General features: G+C 46.1%; 1 protein-coding gene and 1 long non-coding RNA gene across 3 annotated transcripts in view; one reads left to right on the top strand and one right to left on the bottom strand.

Moving 5' to 3' along the window:
* Positions 1–215: 215 nt before the first annotated feature.
* si:ch73-362m14.4 (actin-binding protein WASF3) overlaps positions 216–18,324 on the bottom strand; it is a 36,276-nt gene continuing 18,167 nt past the window's right edge. The window contains exons 2-9 of one of the 2 annotated variants that reach the window (XM_060935271.1): positions 11,486–11,625; positions 8,073–8,207; positions 7,619–7,772; positions 6,214–6,331; positions 3,451–3,626; positions 3,080–3,331; positions 2,549–2,934; positions 216–1,657 (exon numbers count right to left, since the gene is read on the bottom strand). In XM_060935271.1, coding sequence (XP_060791254.1) covers positions 1,500–1,657; positions 2,549–2,934; positions 3,080–3,331; positions 3,451–3,626; positions 6,214–6,331; positions 7,619–7,772; positions 8,073–8,207; positions 11,486–11,618 — 1,512 coding nt within the window. In that variant the 5' untranslated portion in view covers positions 11,619–11,625 and the 3' untranslated portion in view covers positions 216–1,499. The remainder of the gene's footprint in view (positions 1,658–2,548; positions 2,935–3,079; positions 3,332–3,450; positions 3,627–6,213; positions 6,332–7,618; positions 7,773–8,072; positions 8,208–11,485; positions 11,626–18,324) is intronic. The other variant, XM_060935272.1, reaches the window with a different exon arrangement.
* Positions 13,144–13,651, top strand: LOC132895083 (uncharacterized). Its single transcript, XR_009655707.1, has 2 exons — positions 13,144–13,207; positions 13,560–13,651. It is a non-coding gene; the product is annotated as an uncharacterized LOC132895083 (long non-coding RNA).

Here is an 18,324-nt window from a genome sequence, read left to right as displayed (position 1 = left end):
GTGTTGTCTCAGAGTTCCTTCCTCACCGCCGTCACCGCTGGCTTCTTCATTTGGGATAAATTTAAATCTAAATCTGGATTAAATCTGGACATTAGTCATAACTATTGGACCAATATGCAGAAGCGGCAAAATAAAAATCGAGGACTTGGAGTGTCATTCATAACATTTTTACTGTTTTATTAACACATGCATATTTCATCTATATTTGTTCCATGTGATAAATAGACATTTTATATGTAGATACCCAAATTCATTTTCCAAGCAGTGTTACAAAAATCTATACAATAAACTGTAAAACACATTAGTAATGTAGTTATAAAGTACATGTGATAATGACGGATCACAACAGAACACCAGCTGGGCCAAGTCCAGCTGTGGGATTATTTAGTTATAGATACGAACATCTAACAGCTGGAGGGGCATGAAACATCACAACATAAACTTTAGACATTAAGAGCTCACTTTCTTCTAACATCCAACCTACACACACACACACACACACACACACACACACACACACACACACACACACACACACACACACCTCAGCCTTCTCTATACACACTCCAGGACGTAATGCCATATTTGATCATTAATATTACAGAAAGAAAGAAAAAAAAAACAAGGTCATGACTTTCCAGTTCAGTGATGTCCATAAGCATCCATAAGAAGGATAAACGAGTCACTAAGTTGCATCAATACTCACCACAATACTGTCAACAACTAAACAAAGTGACAAATGAAATATGTGCTCACTGAGAGCTGTGGAACGTGTCGTAGAGCAGCGGGCGGGTCACGGTACAGCGGATCTCTCTGTAGGTGGACTGCTGAGGTGAGATCAGCGTCTATAATAATAATAATAATAGTAGTACAGTCAGAGCATCATGTATGCAGATGGATATCCTGGAGAGAGTGGAAGCAGTACTCTATCATGCTTCTTATCTTTATATAAAGCTAACACACGTGTGTGTATGTACAGTGTGTGTATGTACAGTGTACGGTATACATCACTGCTAAACGTATGTTTTTTGGTGAGGACTGTGTACTGTTACATGTTTATAATTCTCAGGACAAATATCAAAAACTAATCAAAATCACACAACAAGTAAAGATTTTCTTGGCAACTTTGAACAACTTTGAAGGAACAAATACACATATTGTATTTTTAAGTTCACACTGTAGGATAGATTTCTGTGCTTACGTACAATATAAACATCACCAACCAGCCAAACTTTTAATTTCTTCTCTCCCTCACTCTTATTCTCTCCATCCTGATCTTCTGCTGTTCCTCACTTCCTCTATATTGCACACGCCCTTCTTCCTCTCACTCCTGCTTTGTCTCCTCTGTACTTTTTCCTGCTCTTTTTTTATTCTTCTGCAGTTGGTAATAAATCCATCTGTCTGTCTGTCTGTCTGACCGTCTGTATGAGGAGAGTGTGTGTTCTGGTGTGGGGAAATAGCAGCAGTGTGTACAGCACATGACTGGTCGGTTTCTCTGCTCAGTCGGACCACTCGTTCTCCTCGGGCTCCGAGTCCTCGTCTGATTCACTGTACTCCACAGCGATGCGGCGAGATAAAATGGTGGCCACATCGTTACCCACTGGCTCCTTCTTGGCCTCTTGCTCTCTCTGCTCCTGGACTTTACGCAGCTGGATACCTGGCGTGGAGAGAAAAAGCAGATTCAGAAACAAAAGCTAATGTACCATAATTGTGATACAATTCAGTTTATTTATTTAGAATAAATTCATTTCACATTCAGCTAAATAAATAATAAATAACCGCAATAAATCCATGGATATTCTCCTTTATTAGGAACACCTGTACACCTGCTCATTCATGCAGTTATCCAATCAGCCAATCAGGTGGCAGAGATTCAGCTAATGTTCACATCAAACATCAGAATGGAGACAAAGATCTCAGTGACCTCAGTGACTCTGACCACATGGTTGTTGGTTTGAGTTTTTCAGAAACTGTTGATCTCCTGGGAGTTTCACACACAACAGTCTCTCGAGTTATACAGAATGGTGTGAAACACTGAGTGTGAGTCAGTTCTGTGGACAGAAACGGCGTGTTGGTGGCAGAGAGTTAGACTGACAGGAAGACCACAGTCAGTCAAATAATCACTCTTTACAAGCGTGATGAGCAGAAAAGCATTTCAGAATGTAAATCAAAATGGCTGATGAGGGTATGAATGTGATTTAAAAAAAAAAAGGGCAACATGCTTTATCAAATAATACAGGTCCAGTTGGCTGCAGTTTCACTGTTCCTGAAGGCTATAAGTGACCTTAAAGCAGCAGTACGCAACTTTCTGGGGATTTGGCGACATCGTGAGTTGAAATATTTTTGAACGGTGTTGTGGAAGGAGAGACGGTCTGTGCAGACTTTTCCCACACATATTAATCTGATTTATTTTATACAGTGTTTTACTTCCACAGTGTGTTTATGCCATATAAACACCAAAACCACATATTTCCCTGTGCTTCCATGATGGAGATTCAGCACTGGTCAGTTTGTAAGGACAAACAGCAGCTGCTCTCTGAACACTCACCTCTGCGGATGGCAGCCAGCAGGTCGCTGCGAGCATCGCTGATGGGTATCAGGGGCACCGTGCCCTTCCTGGGCAGCGTGCCCTCTCCGGATGGATGAGCAACAGCTCTGGCTGGGGATGGAGCGTGTGTGGGAGGTCCTGGAGGTGGTGGGGGTGGGGCAACCGGAGGACCTCCACCACTCACAGGGTGGGAAGGAGACGGGACGTAAGCGGAGGGTGGTGCAGGTGGAGGAGATGGGCTGTAGGGACGGGACAGAGCTGACACCGTCCCGGGGGCCAGAGCCGGAGGAACAGCCGTGCTGTCAAAGGCCGTCTGAGCCGAGGGGATCACTGGGGGAGGAGGAGGAGGAGCAGGAGGGACAAAATGCTCCTGCAGCTGATGGCCACTGGAATGTAAAAGGGAAGAAATGGGAATGAGGTTAAATTTACAAAATCAAAGATCAAACGGTACATTACTGTCCATATTTCCCCATGTTCCCCTCCCACGTTCTTTACAGATATTTGTTAAGAAAAGGAATCATTAGTCTGCACCTGTAATCTTTGGCAGCAGAAGGTCGGGGGCCATTAAGGGAGGGGTCAGGGGGCGGAGCTCCATGGTGCTGCTGCACACGGCCCAGTGAGTGCTGGCGTGTGCTGGCGGAGGTGGAGGCAGGGGGTCGATACGCACGGTCCAGTGACTGGGTCTGGGTGGGGCCGGTCTCCTTCCCATCACTTCCTGCTCCACCTGTATCCTGAGGGTGGTTGGGGCTGGTGGGGTAGGAGTGTTCATCCGACATTCCAGACCTGCATGGGGTTGAGGATGGAAGCAGGACAGAAGAAAGAAAAGAAAGAACATCGTCTTCATCATCTAATTTCAGCAATTAAAAAAACACAGCACTGTACTTTCTCTGGAAATTTCTGACCTGTCTGGAGATAAGGAGCCTTCAGACGAGATGCCATGGTACGGAGACGGCGTGAGGCGAGTGTCTGGCCGGAACTCCTTGTCGTAAGCCATCATGTTCCACTCCTGACGCCGGTTTCGAGCCTTCCGCACCTTCTTCACCTCACGAGTTGGATCTTCAAGATGTTTCTGCTCTTGCTAACATCGACATAACAACATAAGGAATACGTTACTAATAAACACAGGTCTAACAGTCCACACTGTCACTCTCGCTGTAACATCATTGTTTAGTTAAAGTTCCCCTGCGATCAAAATCAGAGGTTCAGAGCTTCCTGTTTTAGGAGGAAATGCATCAACATGCAGAATCAAATCACAGCTAAGAAGCTCTTTCATGAGGACTTTAACAGGGTTAATGCCGATGAAGGAATCGTTTGGGTTTATCTTCACTAAAACACTCAGGGACTCAGATGAGGTGCAGTTTCAGCCCACAGATCAGCTGCTTAGGAAGATCAGCAGAATGAGACGCTGCTGACGCGCCATCTGTGCTCGTCAAAAATTCAGCAGCCGAGTCGTAATGGGAACGAGGCGGCGTTTAAACTCCTCCCTGAGAGAAACGGGACGTTATTAAAGATACAACTAACTGACAGCTTCTGAGAGGAAACTTTTTCTCTCAGTCCATTCTATTATCTAATTTACTGTGTGCCGTGTCTTTCCTTTCCTTACTCTGTTAGCTGAGAGAGAGAGAGAGAGAGAGAGAGAGAGAGAGAGAGAGAGAGAGAGAGAGAGAGATGAGAAAACCTGGGACACATGACAAACAGGGGCGCTTTATCAACACCCGTGGCCCAGGGGCTACTGGGTTTTTTGAGGCCCCTCATAGGCTACCTGTCAACCCTACCCTTACTGTTGGCCAGGAAAACACTCTTATTTTATTTGCAATACGTGTCAAGCATTTACAGTGTAAGCGCGTAATTAGCCTAGAAGCCTACGATAGGTTACGTTTGGCTCAGTGTAGCTGCGCAAGGCCCACGCTCACATCGCTCAACACATCCGACCACAGAGGGAGAGAAGAACGCGTGCATTATCATTACAGAGCCGGTTCTGATTATTACCACGGACAGGACAGTGATACTGCGTAACTTTCACGCAGGGGCGTGGCCAGAGATAACCACACAAGCGCGCGTGTGCTATAATGTAGACCTATGTGTTGTAAACATAAAACACACACACCTACAGACAAGTCCTTTTAAAAAATAAAATACATAAAAATAGCTTGGCGGCATGAAAACAAACATTCACTGCAAGTCAAGGTACTTGGCTCGGCGGCCACATGAAACGTAAACACCATGGACAGCGGCCAAACTCCTAACTCTACAGACCGAAATACACGAAACCAAGTCCTACTAGGGTCTATTTTACCGATCTATGTTCAAGCATCATGCAAGTCTTCCTTCTCCTTGAATAAGACCGTGCATTCAACTGCCTTTTTGACATGACTGCATCAAAATACCACTTGCAACAATATTTCACGCACTCCATCAAGAAAAAAGTTAAACATGATGAACACGGGCATACTGTTTTGAGCATACGATTTTTTAAAAAGAAACTAGCTACATCAAAGTCCTTCAATAAACCCATCCTTTAGCGCAAATGAGCTTAACCTAGTTCAAAGCATGACGCTAGCAGTAGCTGCATAAGGCAAAATCATGTGGGCCTTTCGTCAACAACAAGCCACGGCGGGCAAACATTAATAATTAAGTGTCCTTACCTTAAAACGCTGTCTTGACCACAGAACTTCTCAAGTATTTCACTTAAATCCACACGGGTTAACAACACACCCAACACAGCTAGCAAGAAATGTGGATCTGCGCTAGCTTTGTATTGCTATTCCCCTCAGTATGCTTACTCTGTCTGCTGCCCGAACTGTGAACATTATAGGCTACAATCGTTTCATCAATTTCTTCAGTAGATGCCGTTTTAGACATTTTAGACTCTTCCTCAGCACAGTTCCAGTTTGTCTCATCTGCCTCGCTGACTTGGTTCTCCTCCACCTTCACAAACGTAAAAAACAGTACCTTAATGTAATAATATGCTATCCGTTACCTCATAGGATAGGATAGGATAGGATATTTATTTGTCCTTTCGGAAAATTGTTCTGTGCCATTTACAGTACGTCTGATACAAACTATTACAAAAACACAAAGAAACACAATATACAAACACCCCCCCCAGGACAAGATACAAGACAACATAGGACAATCTAGCATATCTAGCCTAGCTACACATAGCCTAGCTGCTGGTAGGCTGATCACTGATAAGTAGCTGATATTCTGAACAGATTGGTGATCCTTACCTTAAAAAAGTCTGTGACTTTAGGCAGCGATTCTATCATTACCTGCATCTCTCTCTTTTTTCCTTTTATGCGCCCCGCTAACATGTGAACGCTTCATCTTTCAAAGCTTCTAAATTTGTGTCTCTGCAGTCTGCAGTCTTTGGCGCGCTTTCGTGCGTGACGTTACATTTTGTTACATTTTATTCTGGTCCAGTTGTGGGTGTTCGTTTCGCGAACCACATCCACCATGTCTCTTACAGCAGGCTACTGTGCGCTCATTTATTTCTAACCTTATTTCTATCCGTGCATTAATGTAGGCCCACGATTCCGACAGTTTATTATTTTATTAATATTACAAGGCCCCTTTACGAGGCCCCTGATTGGCTGTGGCCCAGGGGCTTGAGCCCCCTGAAGCCCCCCCCTTAAAGCGCTGGTGATGACAAATCACACACACACCTTCTGCCTTCTCTTTTCCTTCCTCTTGTTCTCTGTGGCCTGCAGCATTTTCTCCTTCCACAGGTTAAAGAAGTACGAGGGATCTGTGTAGAACTTGAGGCCGTCCTTCTTGTCATCTCTGTAACGCAGTAAATCAGCCACTTCCTCCACTTTACTCAGAACCATAACATACTTTACTTTAGCATTACAATAACATTTAACAGAAATAATTTTGTCAAAGACAGAAATCTGATAAAGGCCTTCTCAGTTCCTTCCCTCTATAAGTGGGCGGAGCTTCATCACTGCTGGTTTATGTGAATGGAGAGGTGGAGCTCCTGTATTTGGAACGTGAATCACACCATGATCATAATAACAAAAATAGAAATGTTCATATGGTGTTTTTACTGAACATTATTGCTACTTTTAAAATAATACCCTGGAAAGTCTACTGATATTTTTGTGTAATTTACAGCTGTACTTTTCTGCAGGTTACATCATTTATACAGAATTTATTTCTTAAGTTATTTCAGTAGAATCGGTTTCAGATGTATAATTATTATCGAACACAAAGCGGGGAGGCTGTGAACATGTGCTTCCTGTGAGACACATGAGCTCACAGGGCTGCGTAACACACTCAGAGGAAACTGCTAACTACCCTCTTCCACATACATGAGAGCACAATTAGCAAGTGTCGCTGTGATTGACAGGAGACAGAGAGAATGCCCCTCCCACCCAGACAGCAGGGTTGGTTTCTCTTCTGGTTCCTGGCCACAGACGGCTCAGTTATTGTTGAGATTTGAACTCATGACCTCCTGATGATAGGGTGAACTCTTTTCTGTTATGGGACTCAGGAGCACATGTTTAATAACTATAATTTAATAATAACTCAGCTACAAAAAAATCCTCTTTTCTTCCTGGTCAGAGTTGAGTGGGCGTGGCAGGTAACATCGTGATTGATAGCATGAAATCTTTGGAATACATTTTTTTATGCTTTTTAATAATTACAAACTGATGGCAAGCAGCTGATGTGATATTAATATTTTGTGCCTCATCTTTTAATTCTAAGGAAATTTTTACAGATTTTTTTCCTCCTTTTCAGAGTTAAATGTTTGTTTGTTTGTTTGTTTGTTTGTTTGTTTGTTTGTTTGTTTGTAAATAAATATCGCCCAGCCCTAGTGCTAGAACTAGAAAGTGATCAGTGGTGTGAAGGCGCTTTGCACTTTACAGGTGATTAGCTTTCAACAACACACACCTGTGAGTACAAAGAACGTTACAGAAGCTTTTGTAAATCTGGGGGAATGTTTTATTTCAGTGTCACCGACAAAAGCTTTCACTCAACCTGACTGAAACACTGATGAATGATGCTGCAGTGATGAAATCCCCACAGAAGGTCAACGAGTGGAACGAGCCGCTAACACAGACCCACCTGTACGGAGTGAGGATGTTGAGGGGAGGTGGCTTGTCGCAGCGCTGGTACATCTCCATCACGGAGTTCAGGATGGAGTTTCTGGAGACCACCTGCTGGTCCTGGATGGTGGAGCTCTTGAACGCCTTTCTCATGTTGATGTCCTGCAGAGACACTGAGGAACACAAACACAAGCCGAGGCAGATGGTGAAAACCTGAACAGGAAAAGGTCAAAAGCTCATTTTGAATCTGAATCTCATCTTAACGTTAATGAAGGAAAGCTCCAACGTTCTGATCGAATGAAACCTGTGCGTGAGTCTGTTACTTTTTTATGATGCTGTGATTGCAGTGAGAAATGTGGAGATGAGAAATCAGCAAGTAACATTATGTGGATTTTTTTCTTTTAAACATAAATATTACTAAGATGATGATAGTATTTGAGGAGTGAAATTGATTTAAAAGAATTCCGCCTTACCTTCTTCCACAGTGGAGTCGAGTTGTGTGACTTTAACTGCCAGCAGATCCACTTTCTCCTGCAGGCTGTTCATACGCATGTAGAAACTGTTCGCTTCATTGAACAGCTCTCCAAAGATGTCCTCCGCATGTCTACCTGCATGGACACACACACACACACACACACACACACACACAGTAAGTGTAGATGATATATTAAGTATGATGTTAATTTATCAAATTACTTGCAGTAGACTTGTGTGATATAATGATTTATGATATTATAATGATATTTACACTGCCATGATATCCAGGGATGTTTACTCTGATTATATTCTATCCACATTCATTGGATATGAGCAATTGCACACTCTGATTGGCTACTCTACTACTAGGATATCAGTTCATATACTGTGAGTAGAGAAAAACAAAATGGCGGAGCGTGTTGCTGAACCAATCAAGGATGAAATAAAAACTCTACTCGAAAACAAAACTCCAAAAATACAAAAAAGCAACAAAATATGGAATAAAAGTATTTGACGGTAAGAACATCCATCCATTATCTGTAGCCGCTTTATCCTTCTACAGGGTTGCGGGCGAGTTGGAGCCTATCCCAGCTGACTACGGGCGAAAGGCGGGGTTCACCCTGGACAAGTCGCCAGGTCATCACAGGGCTGACACATAGACACAGACAACCATTCACACTCACATTCACACCTACGCTCAATTTAGAGTCACCAGTTAACCTAACCTGCATGTCTTTGGACTGTGGGGGAAACCGGAGCACCCGGAGGAAACCCACGCAGACACGGGGAGAACACGCAAACTCCACACAGAAAGGCCCTCGCCGGCCACGGGGCTCGAACCCGGACCTTCTCGCTGTGAGGCGACAGCGCTAACCACTACACCACCGTGCCGCCCACAGTAAGAACATATCTTTTTTATTTTTCAAGAATTATTATTATCGCATTTTTTACAAATTGCTCCTGTCATTTTGCCGGTTTGTTTACATTCTAAACAGAAATGATTTCGTTGAACATTTTGTATAAAGTTTTTATTTATTGAATTTGCAAAAAATAAAAACGCTCTGTTTCTCAGAATCCAGTGAATGTGGAGAGAATAAAACAGTTATTCCACTCAATCTCACCGTATATGGATTATAGACAACTCGGTGCTACGCGACTCGTCACCTATCAGCTCATGTACAATTCGATTTCAGGGAATAACTGTTAAATATATTTATTATAGACACAAGCGTTTTACTGGGAAATACGCCACTCATATTTTTCATCTGAACTACACCCAGATGAGGATGGGTCCTGCTCAATCTGATTCCTCTCAGAGTTTTTCCTCACCATCGTCACCTCAGGCTTCGTCATTCGGGATAAACTTAAATCTAAATCTTGAATTCTGTAAGGCTGCGATGTGATAAGGTCCATAGTTAAAGTGCAATATGAATAAAATTGAATAGAATAGAATAAAATTGTAAGTGATAATTTTCTTGTCCTTTTTCAGGCTGCAGGTTCTGGAGATTAAATCAGTGTCAGACGAAAAATCAACAACTCACCTGTACAGTGAAAACAGGTCAGAACTGCAGTGTGAGTGTGCTGAGTGTGTGCTGAGTGTGCTGTGTGTGCTGAGTGTGCTGTGTGTGTTGAGTGTTGTGTGTGTATTGAGTGTGTTGCGTGTGTGTTGAGTGTGTTGTGTGTGTGCTGTGTGTTGTGTGTGTGCTGAGTGTTGTGTGCTGAGTGTGTTGTGTGTGTGTGCTGAGTGTGTTGAGTGTGCTGAGTGTGCTGAGTGTGTTGAGTGTGCTGTGTGTGTGCTGAGTGTGTGTGTTGAGCGTGTGCTGAGTGTTGTGTGTGTGCTGAGTGTTGTGTGTGTGCTGAGTGTTGTGTGTGTGCTGAGTGTTGTGTGTGTGCTGAGTGTGTTGAGTGTGCTGTGTGTGTGCTGAGCGTGTTGTGTGTGTGCTGAGTGTGCTGTGTGTGTGTGTTGAGCATGTGTTGAGTGTTGTGTGTGTGCTGAGTGTTGTGTGTGTGCTGAGTGTGTTGTGTGTGTGCTGAGTGTGTTGTGTGTGTGTTGTGTTGTGTGTGTGTTGTGTGTGTGCTGTGTGTGTGCTGAGTGTGTTGTGTGTGTGCTGAGTGTGTTGTGTGTGTGTTGTGTTGTGTGTGTGCTGTGTGTGTGCTGTGTGTGTGCTGAGTGTGTTGTGTGTGTGCTGAGTGTGTTGTGTGTGTGTTGTGTTGTGTGTGTGTTGTGTGTGTGCTGTGTGTGTGCTGAGTGTGTTGTGTGTGTGCTGAGCGTGTTGTGTGTGTGCTGAGTGTGCTGTGTGTGTGTGTTGAGCGTGTGTTGAGTGTTGTGTGTGTGCTGAGTGTTGTGTGTGTGCTGAGTGTGTTGTGTGTGTGCTGAGTGTGTTGTGTGTGTGTTGTGTTGTGTGTGTGTTGTGTGTGTGCTGTGTGTTGTGTGTGTGCTGAGTGTGTTGAGCGTGTGCTGAGTGTGTTGTGTGTGTGCTGAGTGTGTTGTGTGTGTGCTGAGTGTGCGGTGTGTGTGTTGAGCGTGTGTTGAGTGTTGTGTATGTATTGAGTGTGCGGTGTGTGTGCTGAGTGTGTTGTGTGTGTGCTGAGTGTGTTGTGTGTGTGCTGAATGTGTTGTGTGTGTGCTGAGTGTGTTGTGTGTGTGTGTTGAGCGTGTGTTGAGTGTTGTATGTTTGTTGTGTGCTGAGTGTGTTGTGTGTGTGTGTTGAGCGTGTGTTGAGTGTTGTATGTTTGTTGTGTGTTGAGTGTGTTGTGTGTGTGTTGAGCGTGTGTTGAGTGTTGTATGTTTGTTGTGTGTTGAGTGTGTTGTGTGTGTGTGTTGAGCGTGTGTTGAGTGTTGTTTGTTGTGTGTTGAGTGTGTTGTGTATATGTTGATAGTGTTGTGTGTGTCTGCTGAGAGTGTGTTGAGTGTTGTATGTTTGTTGTGTGTTGAGAGTGTTGTGTGTGTGTATATGTTGAGAGTGTTGTGTGTGTGTTGAGTGTGTTGTGTGTGTGTGTTGTGTATATGTTGATAGCAGTGTGTGTGTGTGTTGTGTACATGTTGATAGTGTTGTGTGTGTGTGTTGAGAGTGTTGTGAGTGTGTGTGTTGAGAGTGTTGTGAGTGTATGTGTTGAGTGTGTGTGTTGAGAGTGTTGTGAGTGTGTGTGTTGAGTGTGTGTGTTGAGAGTGTTGTGAGTGTGTGTGTTGAGTGTGTGTGTTGAGAGTGTTGTGAGTGTGTGTGTTGAGTGTGTGTGTTGAGAGTGTTGTGAGTGTGTGTGTTGAGAGTGTTGTGTGTGTGTTGAGTGTGTGTGTTGAGAGTGTTGAGAGTGTGTGTGTTGAGAGTGTGTGTTGAGTGTGTGTGTTGAGTGTGTGTGTTGAGAGTGTTGTGAGTGTGTGTGTTGAGTGTGTGTGTTAAACGGTGCTTACTGAGTCCCCCCAGTTGTTTGATGATGGCTGCAAGAGTGCTGTTGGTCACACACTCCAGCTCACTGGTCACACCTTCAGGCAGCGCTCCTCGACACAGGTGCCTGGGCTCAATGCTCCGCTTCACCAGTGGCATGGCTGCCCTGATTACACACACACACACACACACACACACCTGGGTGTTAATAATAAATGTTTCAGGAGATTAAACCCCTCCATCACCACCCTCAGGGTTCTGAAACCCCGCCGTCTCTCAGTGCCACTGTGTTAAACATTAAGAACATGTGAAGTGCCAGTTCCTAAACCAACACAGCTTATAAAACCTCCTCCACAAGTCCAAGCTGCTTCTGGTTACCATGGGAGCGGTGCCTCCTGCCACAAGGGCTGTCATGGTAACAGGTTCTCAGAGCTACACTCGGTCAAAGGGATTTTTGTGCTGATTTTTCTTCCTCCATGTGCTGAACTGTGATGGTGCTGAAGCCACGAGGCTGCAATCTGGGATCAGGAAGATTCCTCATGTGTTTAAACCCAATTCATGATCCTGTCTATCAGAAATATTCCAATATAAAAGACACGCTGTGTTCATCATCCATCCCGCCATCCCTCCATCCCCAGTGATCTTCCAGATGGACTGGGAGTAGAAATCCTAATCAGAGAGGAGAGAAGGAAAAGACTGCTGTGTGATTACAGAGATTATTACTGTAGTGCTGTTATTCATGCGCATGAAAATGATGATGATGCACAAAAATCTGAAGTGGACTGTGATATTTTGGGACATACAAGCTCAGTCATTGTGCTCTGCTGCACCCGGTGTGTGTGTGTGTGTGTGTGTGTGTGTGTGTGTGTGTGTGTGTGTGTGTGTGTGTGTGTGTGATTAATAACCATAACACTGACTGTTTCACCTTTTTCTTTTCCAGCATGACCCAATTATAACGTCACATGGTTGTATTTCAGAGACTTGCTCTTCTCCTTTCCTTTTATACAATTAAACAACATTTTTAAATAGTGCTTGTGGCAGAGGGGGCGTGGTCAAGCTTCGGTCTGTGAACGGAGGGCGGAGTCAGGGAAGGTAAGTGGCAGAATCACTACACCTGCAGCCGGTTTCACTAAGTTAGACTATGACTTTAACTTAGACAGCGGGTATAGTCGGGCTTAGCATAGACGTCTAACAAATACTGTTGCACAAAGCAGTTAAGACTCCGACTATCTTAAGTCGTACTATGCTGCAAAGGATTGTGGGTATTTTAAGACTCTTTTCAAAAAAAAAAAAAATGGCGGACAGTGGTCGTTCAGTGCCGTTTAGCCACTCGGAAAATCTGGCTATATTAGAGGAATTTAATTCCTACAAAGACGTTTTATTAGGCAAATTCAGTGAAGAATGTAGCAATAAGAAAAAACATGAAGTGTGGGAAAAAATAACGTCGTCTGTGAATAGCGTTACTCCATCTGCGAGAAGAGATGTTGCTGCCGTGCAGAAACGGAAACTAAAAGTAACCACCGAAATGGTCATCAACATTTATGGCGACGAGTCGCCCTTATTCTGGGGAGTGAAAGGAGGAAAGGAGAGCGGAGTAACCGGCTTTGCCAGACCCAGCAGCAACTCCCTTAGCAACGTTGCTAGCAACATTGAAGCTGAGGCTCCTTCACCCTCAGAGTTGTCATCACCCAGTACCTGCGCGGATGTGACACTACACGAAGAGCCTACCGATCAGGAGGAAATTACAGGTAGAGTCTTGTTTAAGTTATAAACATTGTCAAGTGGGGTTTTATTGTCATTTCAGCATAAACAGTAGGGGAGATTATGTTCCCACAGCACTGAGCTAAGCTACAGTTACCTTGTGATGGCGAAATAGCTATTCCACTCGGTTGATACCAAGGTCTGTTACTAAACAATGGAACATAGGTTTGACCCATAGACTATACAGTCGCTGGTTTGACCAACATAGATTTAAATTCTGCTACAGTAGGTAGTACACGTAAAGAAAGACGTTTGGAACAAGCTGACCTAAATACTATGTTGTGGTGTGACTACAGTTTCTAATAATGAAAACCTTGGTCTGATTTTTTTTTTTTTAAGTTTCCTTGATCCCTGAACCGGTTGTGGAGGACTCCCAGACATCTGCCACCACCACCAGAACCACCACCATGGCCATGGTGCTTGACAAGCAATACAACAACCTTCATCTGGAGGAGAAAAAACTCCTTCTGGAGATTGAGGTCTTGCAGCTCCAAAAGGAAAGACTGCAACTTAAATTGAAGAGACTCGCGCAGATAGAGGAGTGATGTAGTAATGTGTGTGTGTGTGTGTGTGTGTGTGTGTGTGAGAGAGAGAAAGATATAAGTGATGAGTGGTGATGTAATTATATGCATAAATGAATTGATATATTTATATTATTTATATATATTTATATTATTTATAAGTAATAAAATGAATAAGCTGGCATTACACTGTTTGTTCTTTATTGAATACTTTATAGTTAGATTATAATAGCCTAAATTTGTGTATTACATACTTGCAATGTACTTCACTGCCTTAACATTTCAAGCTTTCTTAGACCCATATTAGACTGGGGGGAGTGTGTCTTACTTTTTAAGCCTAAAATTAGACTTAAAGGTCCCATGGCATGAAATTTTCACTTTCTGAGGTTTTTTAACATTAAAATGAGTTCCTCTGACCTTCTTAAATCACCCCAGTGGCTAGAAATTTCATAATGTGTAAACCAAACTATGCCCAACATTTGAGAATGGCGCATCAAAACGGCGCGTTGATAAGCTCTTCCCTTTACTACGTCAGCAAGAGAGATGATCCCCACGCCGCCCCTCTGGATTCCCACCCACTGTATGGATTGCCCCACCCAGTTGTAGTGAGGAGACCATAGAGGACACAACAACATGGCATCACCTAAGCGAGCGAAACATGGAAATTGCGCTGTACATGGATGTGACAACACAGAAAAGAGTCTGTTTTTACTGCCGACGGGAGAGCCCCTGAAGACGCAGTGGCTTAATTTTATTTACTCCAATAATACGCCGTCGAGTCTACCTAAGACGGTGTATGTTTGTCGGAAGCATTTTCCTGAGGAATGTTTCCACAACTTGGGACAGTACAGGGCAGGTTTTGCACATCAACTGTCACTGAAGCCTGGGTCCGTACCAAGCATCCCTGCCGCATCAGCCACAAACACCGAACAAGTAAGTGTATAACTGTTAAGTCGTTTTGCTGTGTTTTAAAATCAGTGCGTTTGCAATGGCTACATTAGCTGTGCAGCTAACCGCTTCCTGCAGTTAGCCAGGTACTCTGCGCTACCTCTGTTATAATAGCCAATCAAAACAGTTTTTACAAAGACACCCACATTCTTTTTTTTAAGTCACTCGTTCATTTTATTTGTTTGTTCAGTAAAAACCCAAACATTTGTTGAATTTACTTTATTTCCTCGCGTCGCACCTTAATGACGTCAGCGCGCGGTATTTTTCCCTGATTCTGGGCCGGGGTGTCGTGAGTGGCAGAGCAGCTCCATCGCTGCGATCCATTGAAAGTCAGCGCTAGATCCAATCTTTTGTCGGGAGCCGAGGTCGCGCGGGTGGCCCTCCAGCGGCACCGGCCGCCCGTGGAGGCAGCGGTTCTCCCAGGGGCGAGTTGGGGAGGAAACGGCAAAGTCCCCACTCCTCCATGGTAAAACTGCTCAGTTTTACCATGGGCCTCAGGCTGAAAAAAACCCGACAAAGTCCCAGTTTTACCATGGGCTCGAGTTGTACCATTTTTTTAGACAGGGCGGACGGACCAGGGCATTCGCCCGCCTGGCCGTGCCCGACGAGGAGTGCTCTCGGCCGGCTTGGGAGGCAGACGGCAGCCCCTCCCCCTCCCCCCATGGCACGCCCCCACCCTCTACCCTTCCCCGCCTCCTGCTTCTCATTAGCAAAACGACGCACTGGGAAAAGGGCTGAAATGGGGCTTTCTTCCAGGAGGCTATATCTATGTTCCGAGGGTTCGTTTCGAGAAAGGCTGCGGATATAACATCCGGAAGCCTCCACAATCCCGTTTAAAGCATCAACAAACCACCATGCCATGGGTCCTTTAAAAAATTAGTCTTAACTTTTGTGAAACTGTCTTACTTGCATTAGACTGGTCTATAAAGAAACTTAAGACCAATCTTAACCCATAGACCAGTCTAAACTACTTTAGTGAAACCGGCTGCTGATGTTGGTTAACCTGTGTTTGTGTGTCTTCCCCAGTGATCGTGCCACATAAAAGGAGAGAGCGAGCAGAGGAAGGGAGCTCTCTCCCCAACCAGACGACTGATGTGTGTGCGCGTGTCTGTGTGGCTGGGAGTTTGTGGTCGACTGAAAAGTGTCACAATAAAGAGTTTTGGTAACTCAGTTCTGGCCTGCTGTACTTCTGTGCTCCACCCACCCGCTCAAAGTCATACAGTGGTGCTGAAACCTGGGAAGGAGCACAGAGGAGAACAGCCCCATGGAGTCCTCCCCCTTCGCAGACCTGATCCACGCCCTCGCCACGGCCCAACAGAGCAAGCACCAGGCGCTGGTCGCCCTCCGAAAGGAGCAAGTGCAAAGGTTCAAGGCCCTGGTGCTGGCACAACAGGAAGATCGTCAGGCGTTCCGGCACCTCCTCGCGTCGGCGGGGTCCACCACCTCCACCGCCGCAGGCCCTCCACACCTCACTCTAACGAAGATGGGCCTGCACGATGACCCCGAGGCCTTCCTAGCGCTCTTCGAGCAAGCAGCAGAGGCCTGGGGCTGGCCGGTGGAACAGTGCGCAGCGCGCCTCCTCCCCCTGCTAACAGGCGAGGCGCAGCTGGCCGCGCTACAGCTCCCCGCCGACAGCCGTCTGGTCTAGGTGGACCTGCGCCGGGCCGTCCTCCAGCATGTGGGGCACACCCCAGAACAACAACGCCAGCGCTTCCACGCTCTACGCCTAGAGGAGGTCGGCCGCCCGTTCGCGTTTGGCCAGCAACTCCGGGACGCCTGCCAGCAGTGGCTAAGGGCTGACAACCGCGACACCGAGGGAATCATTGATCTGGTGGCACTGGAGCAGTTCATCGTCCGACTTCCCGAAGGGACCACGGAGTGGGTCCAATGCCATCGCCCGGCGTCGCTGGATCAGGCCATCGAGTTGGCGAAGGATCATTTGGCGGCTGTTCCTACGGCAGGATTGCAGATCTCCTCTTCTCCTCTCTCTCTCTCTCCCCCTCCCCTTCTGTGTCTCACCCTCGCCCCATTCCCCCACTGCAGAGGCGGGGGCCGGCTCCACCCCAGCCGGTCCGCCGCATCCACGGTGCCCTCCCGTTTCCCGCTTCCATGTCTGTCTCTCCCCCCCCCCCCTCAGATGAGTGAGCCCCAGAGTGCCAGTACAGAGAGAGAGCCCGGGCCAGTTTGCTGTCTCTGCGGGGAGCCGGGGCACCTGCAGCATCAGTGCTCGGCAATGGAGGTGGGCACGGTGGTCCAGATCCCCGACGCACCAGGAACCGCCCTTGATCGGGCCGGAGCATATCGCATACCGGTGAGTGTCCAAGGGGATATGTATCAGGCTTTGGTGGACTCTGGCTGTAATCAAACCTCAATCCACCAAAGCCTGGTGCAAGACGAGGCACTGCGGAGAGCACAATTGGTGAAGGTGTTGTGTGTGCACGGGGATGTTCACAACTACCTTTTAGTGTCGGTCCACATTCTATTTCGAGGGGAAAAATTTAGTGTAAAGTTGGCGGTTAATCCTCGCCTTACCCACTCGATAATTTTGGGGACTGATTGGCCGGGATTTCGGGAGTTAATGACTCATTTAGTGAAGAGTGGGTCCTGCCGTAGTTCAGCAGGGGGATGTCCCGGTGTGGCATTGGCGGGAGCAGCTGTCACAGAGCCATCTACGTCATCTCCGCGTCAGAGTGAGGAGCAGCAGGCTCCTCCTCCCTCTCTCGGGGAATCCCTTGCAGATTTCCCGTTAGAGCAGTCACAAGACGAGACTCTGCGGCATGCATTTGACCAAGTGAGAGTAATCGATGGTCAAACGCACCAGCCAAACGCTGTCCCGTCCTTCCCCTATTTCTCCATTATGAAGGATAGATTATACCGAGTGATGCAGGACACTCAGACTAAGGAAACGATTACACAACTTTTGATCCCAAAGAGCTGCTGGGAATTGGTATTCCAGGCGGCTCACTTTTTTTTAGATTTTTTTTTGGGGGGCTTTTTCACCTTTATTGGATAGGACAGTACAGAGACAGGAAACGAGCGGGAGAGAGAGATGGGGAGGGATCGGGAAATGACCTCGGGTCGGAATCGAACCCGGGTCCCCAGATTTATGGTATGGCGCCTTATCCACCTGAGCCACGACGCCCCCACGGGCGGCTCACTTTAATCCCATGGCTGGACACTTGGGGCAGGATAAGACACTAGCCCGAATAATGGCCCGGTTCTATTGGCCAGGGATTCGCGGCGATGTCCGTAGGTGGTGTACGGCATGCCGCGAATGCGTTAGTAAATCCAGCGGCCATTCCAAAAGTGCCTTTGCGCCCTCTGCCATTAATCGAGACCCCATTCGAAAGAATTGGGATGGATCTCATCGGGCCATTAGATCGGTCAACACGAGGGTATCGCTTTATTTTAGTTCTGGTGGACTATGCAACGCAATACCCAGAAGCAGTGCCTCTTCGCAATATCTCAGCACATAGTATTGCGGAAGCACTCTTCCACATCATCTCCCGAGTCGGAATCCCCAAAAAGATTCTGACTGATCAAGGCACTACGTTTATGTCACGCACACTGCGCGAACTGTATGGGTTACTGAGAATTAAGCCGATCCGCACCAGCGTTTATCACCCACAAACGGA

The sequence above is a fragment of the Neoarius graeffei genome, chromosome 12 (genome assembly GCF_027579695.1).
Source record: "Neoarius graeffei isolate fNeoGra1 chromosome 12, fNeoGra1.pri, whole genome shotgun sequence".
Taxonomy (NCBI): Eukaryota; Metazoa; Chordata; class Actinopteri; order Siluriformes; family Ariidae; genus Neoarius; species Neoarius graeffei.
Note: the sequence above shows the minus strand (reverse complement) of the source record. Positions and strands in the feature narration are given on the sequence as shown.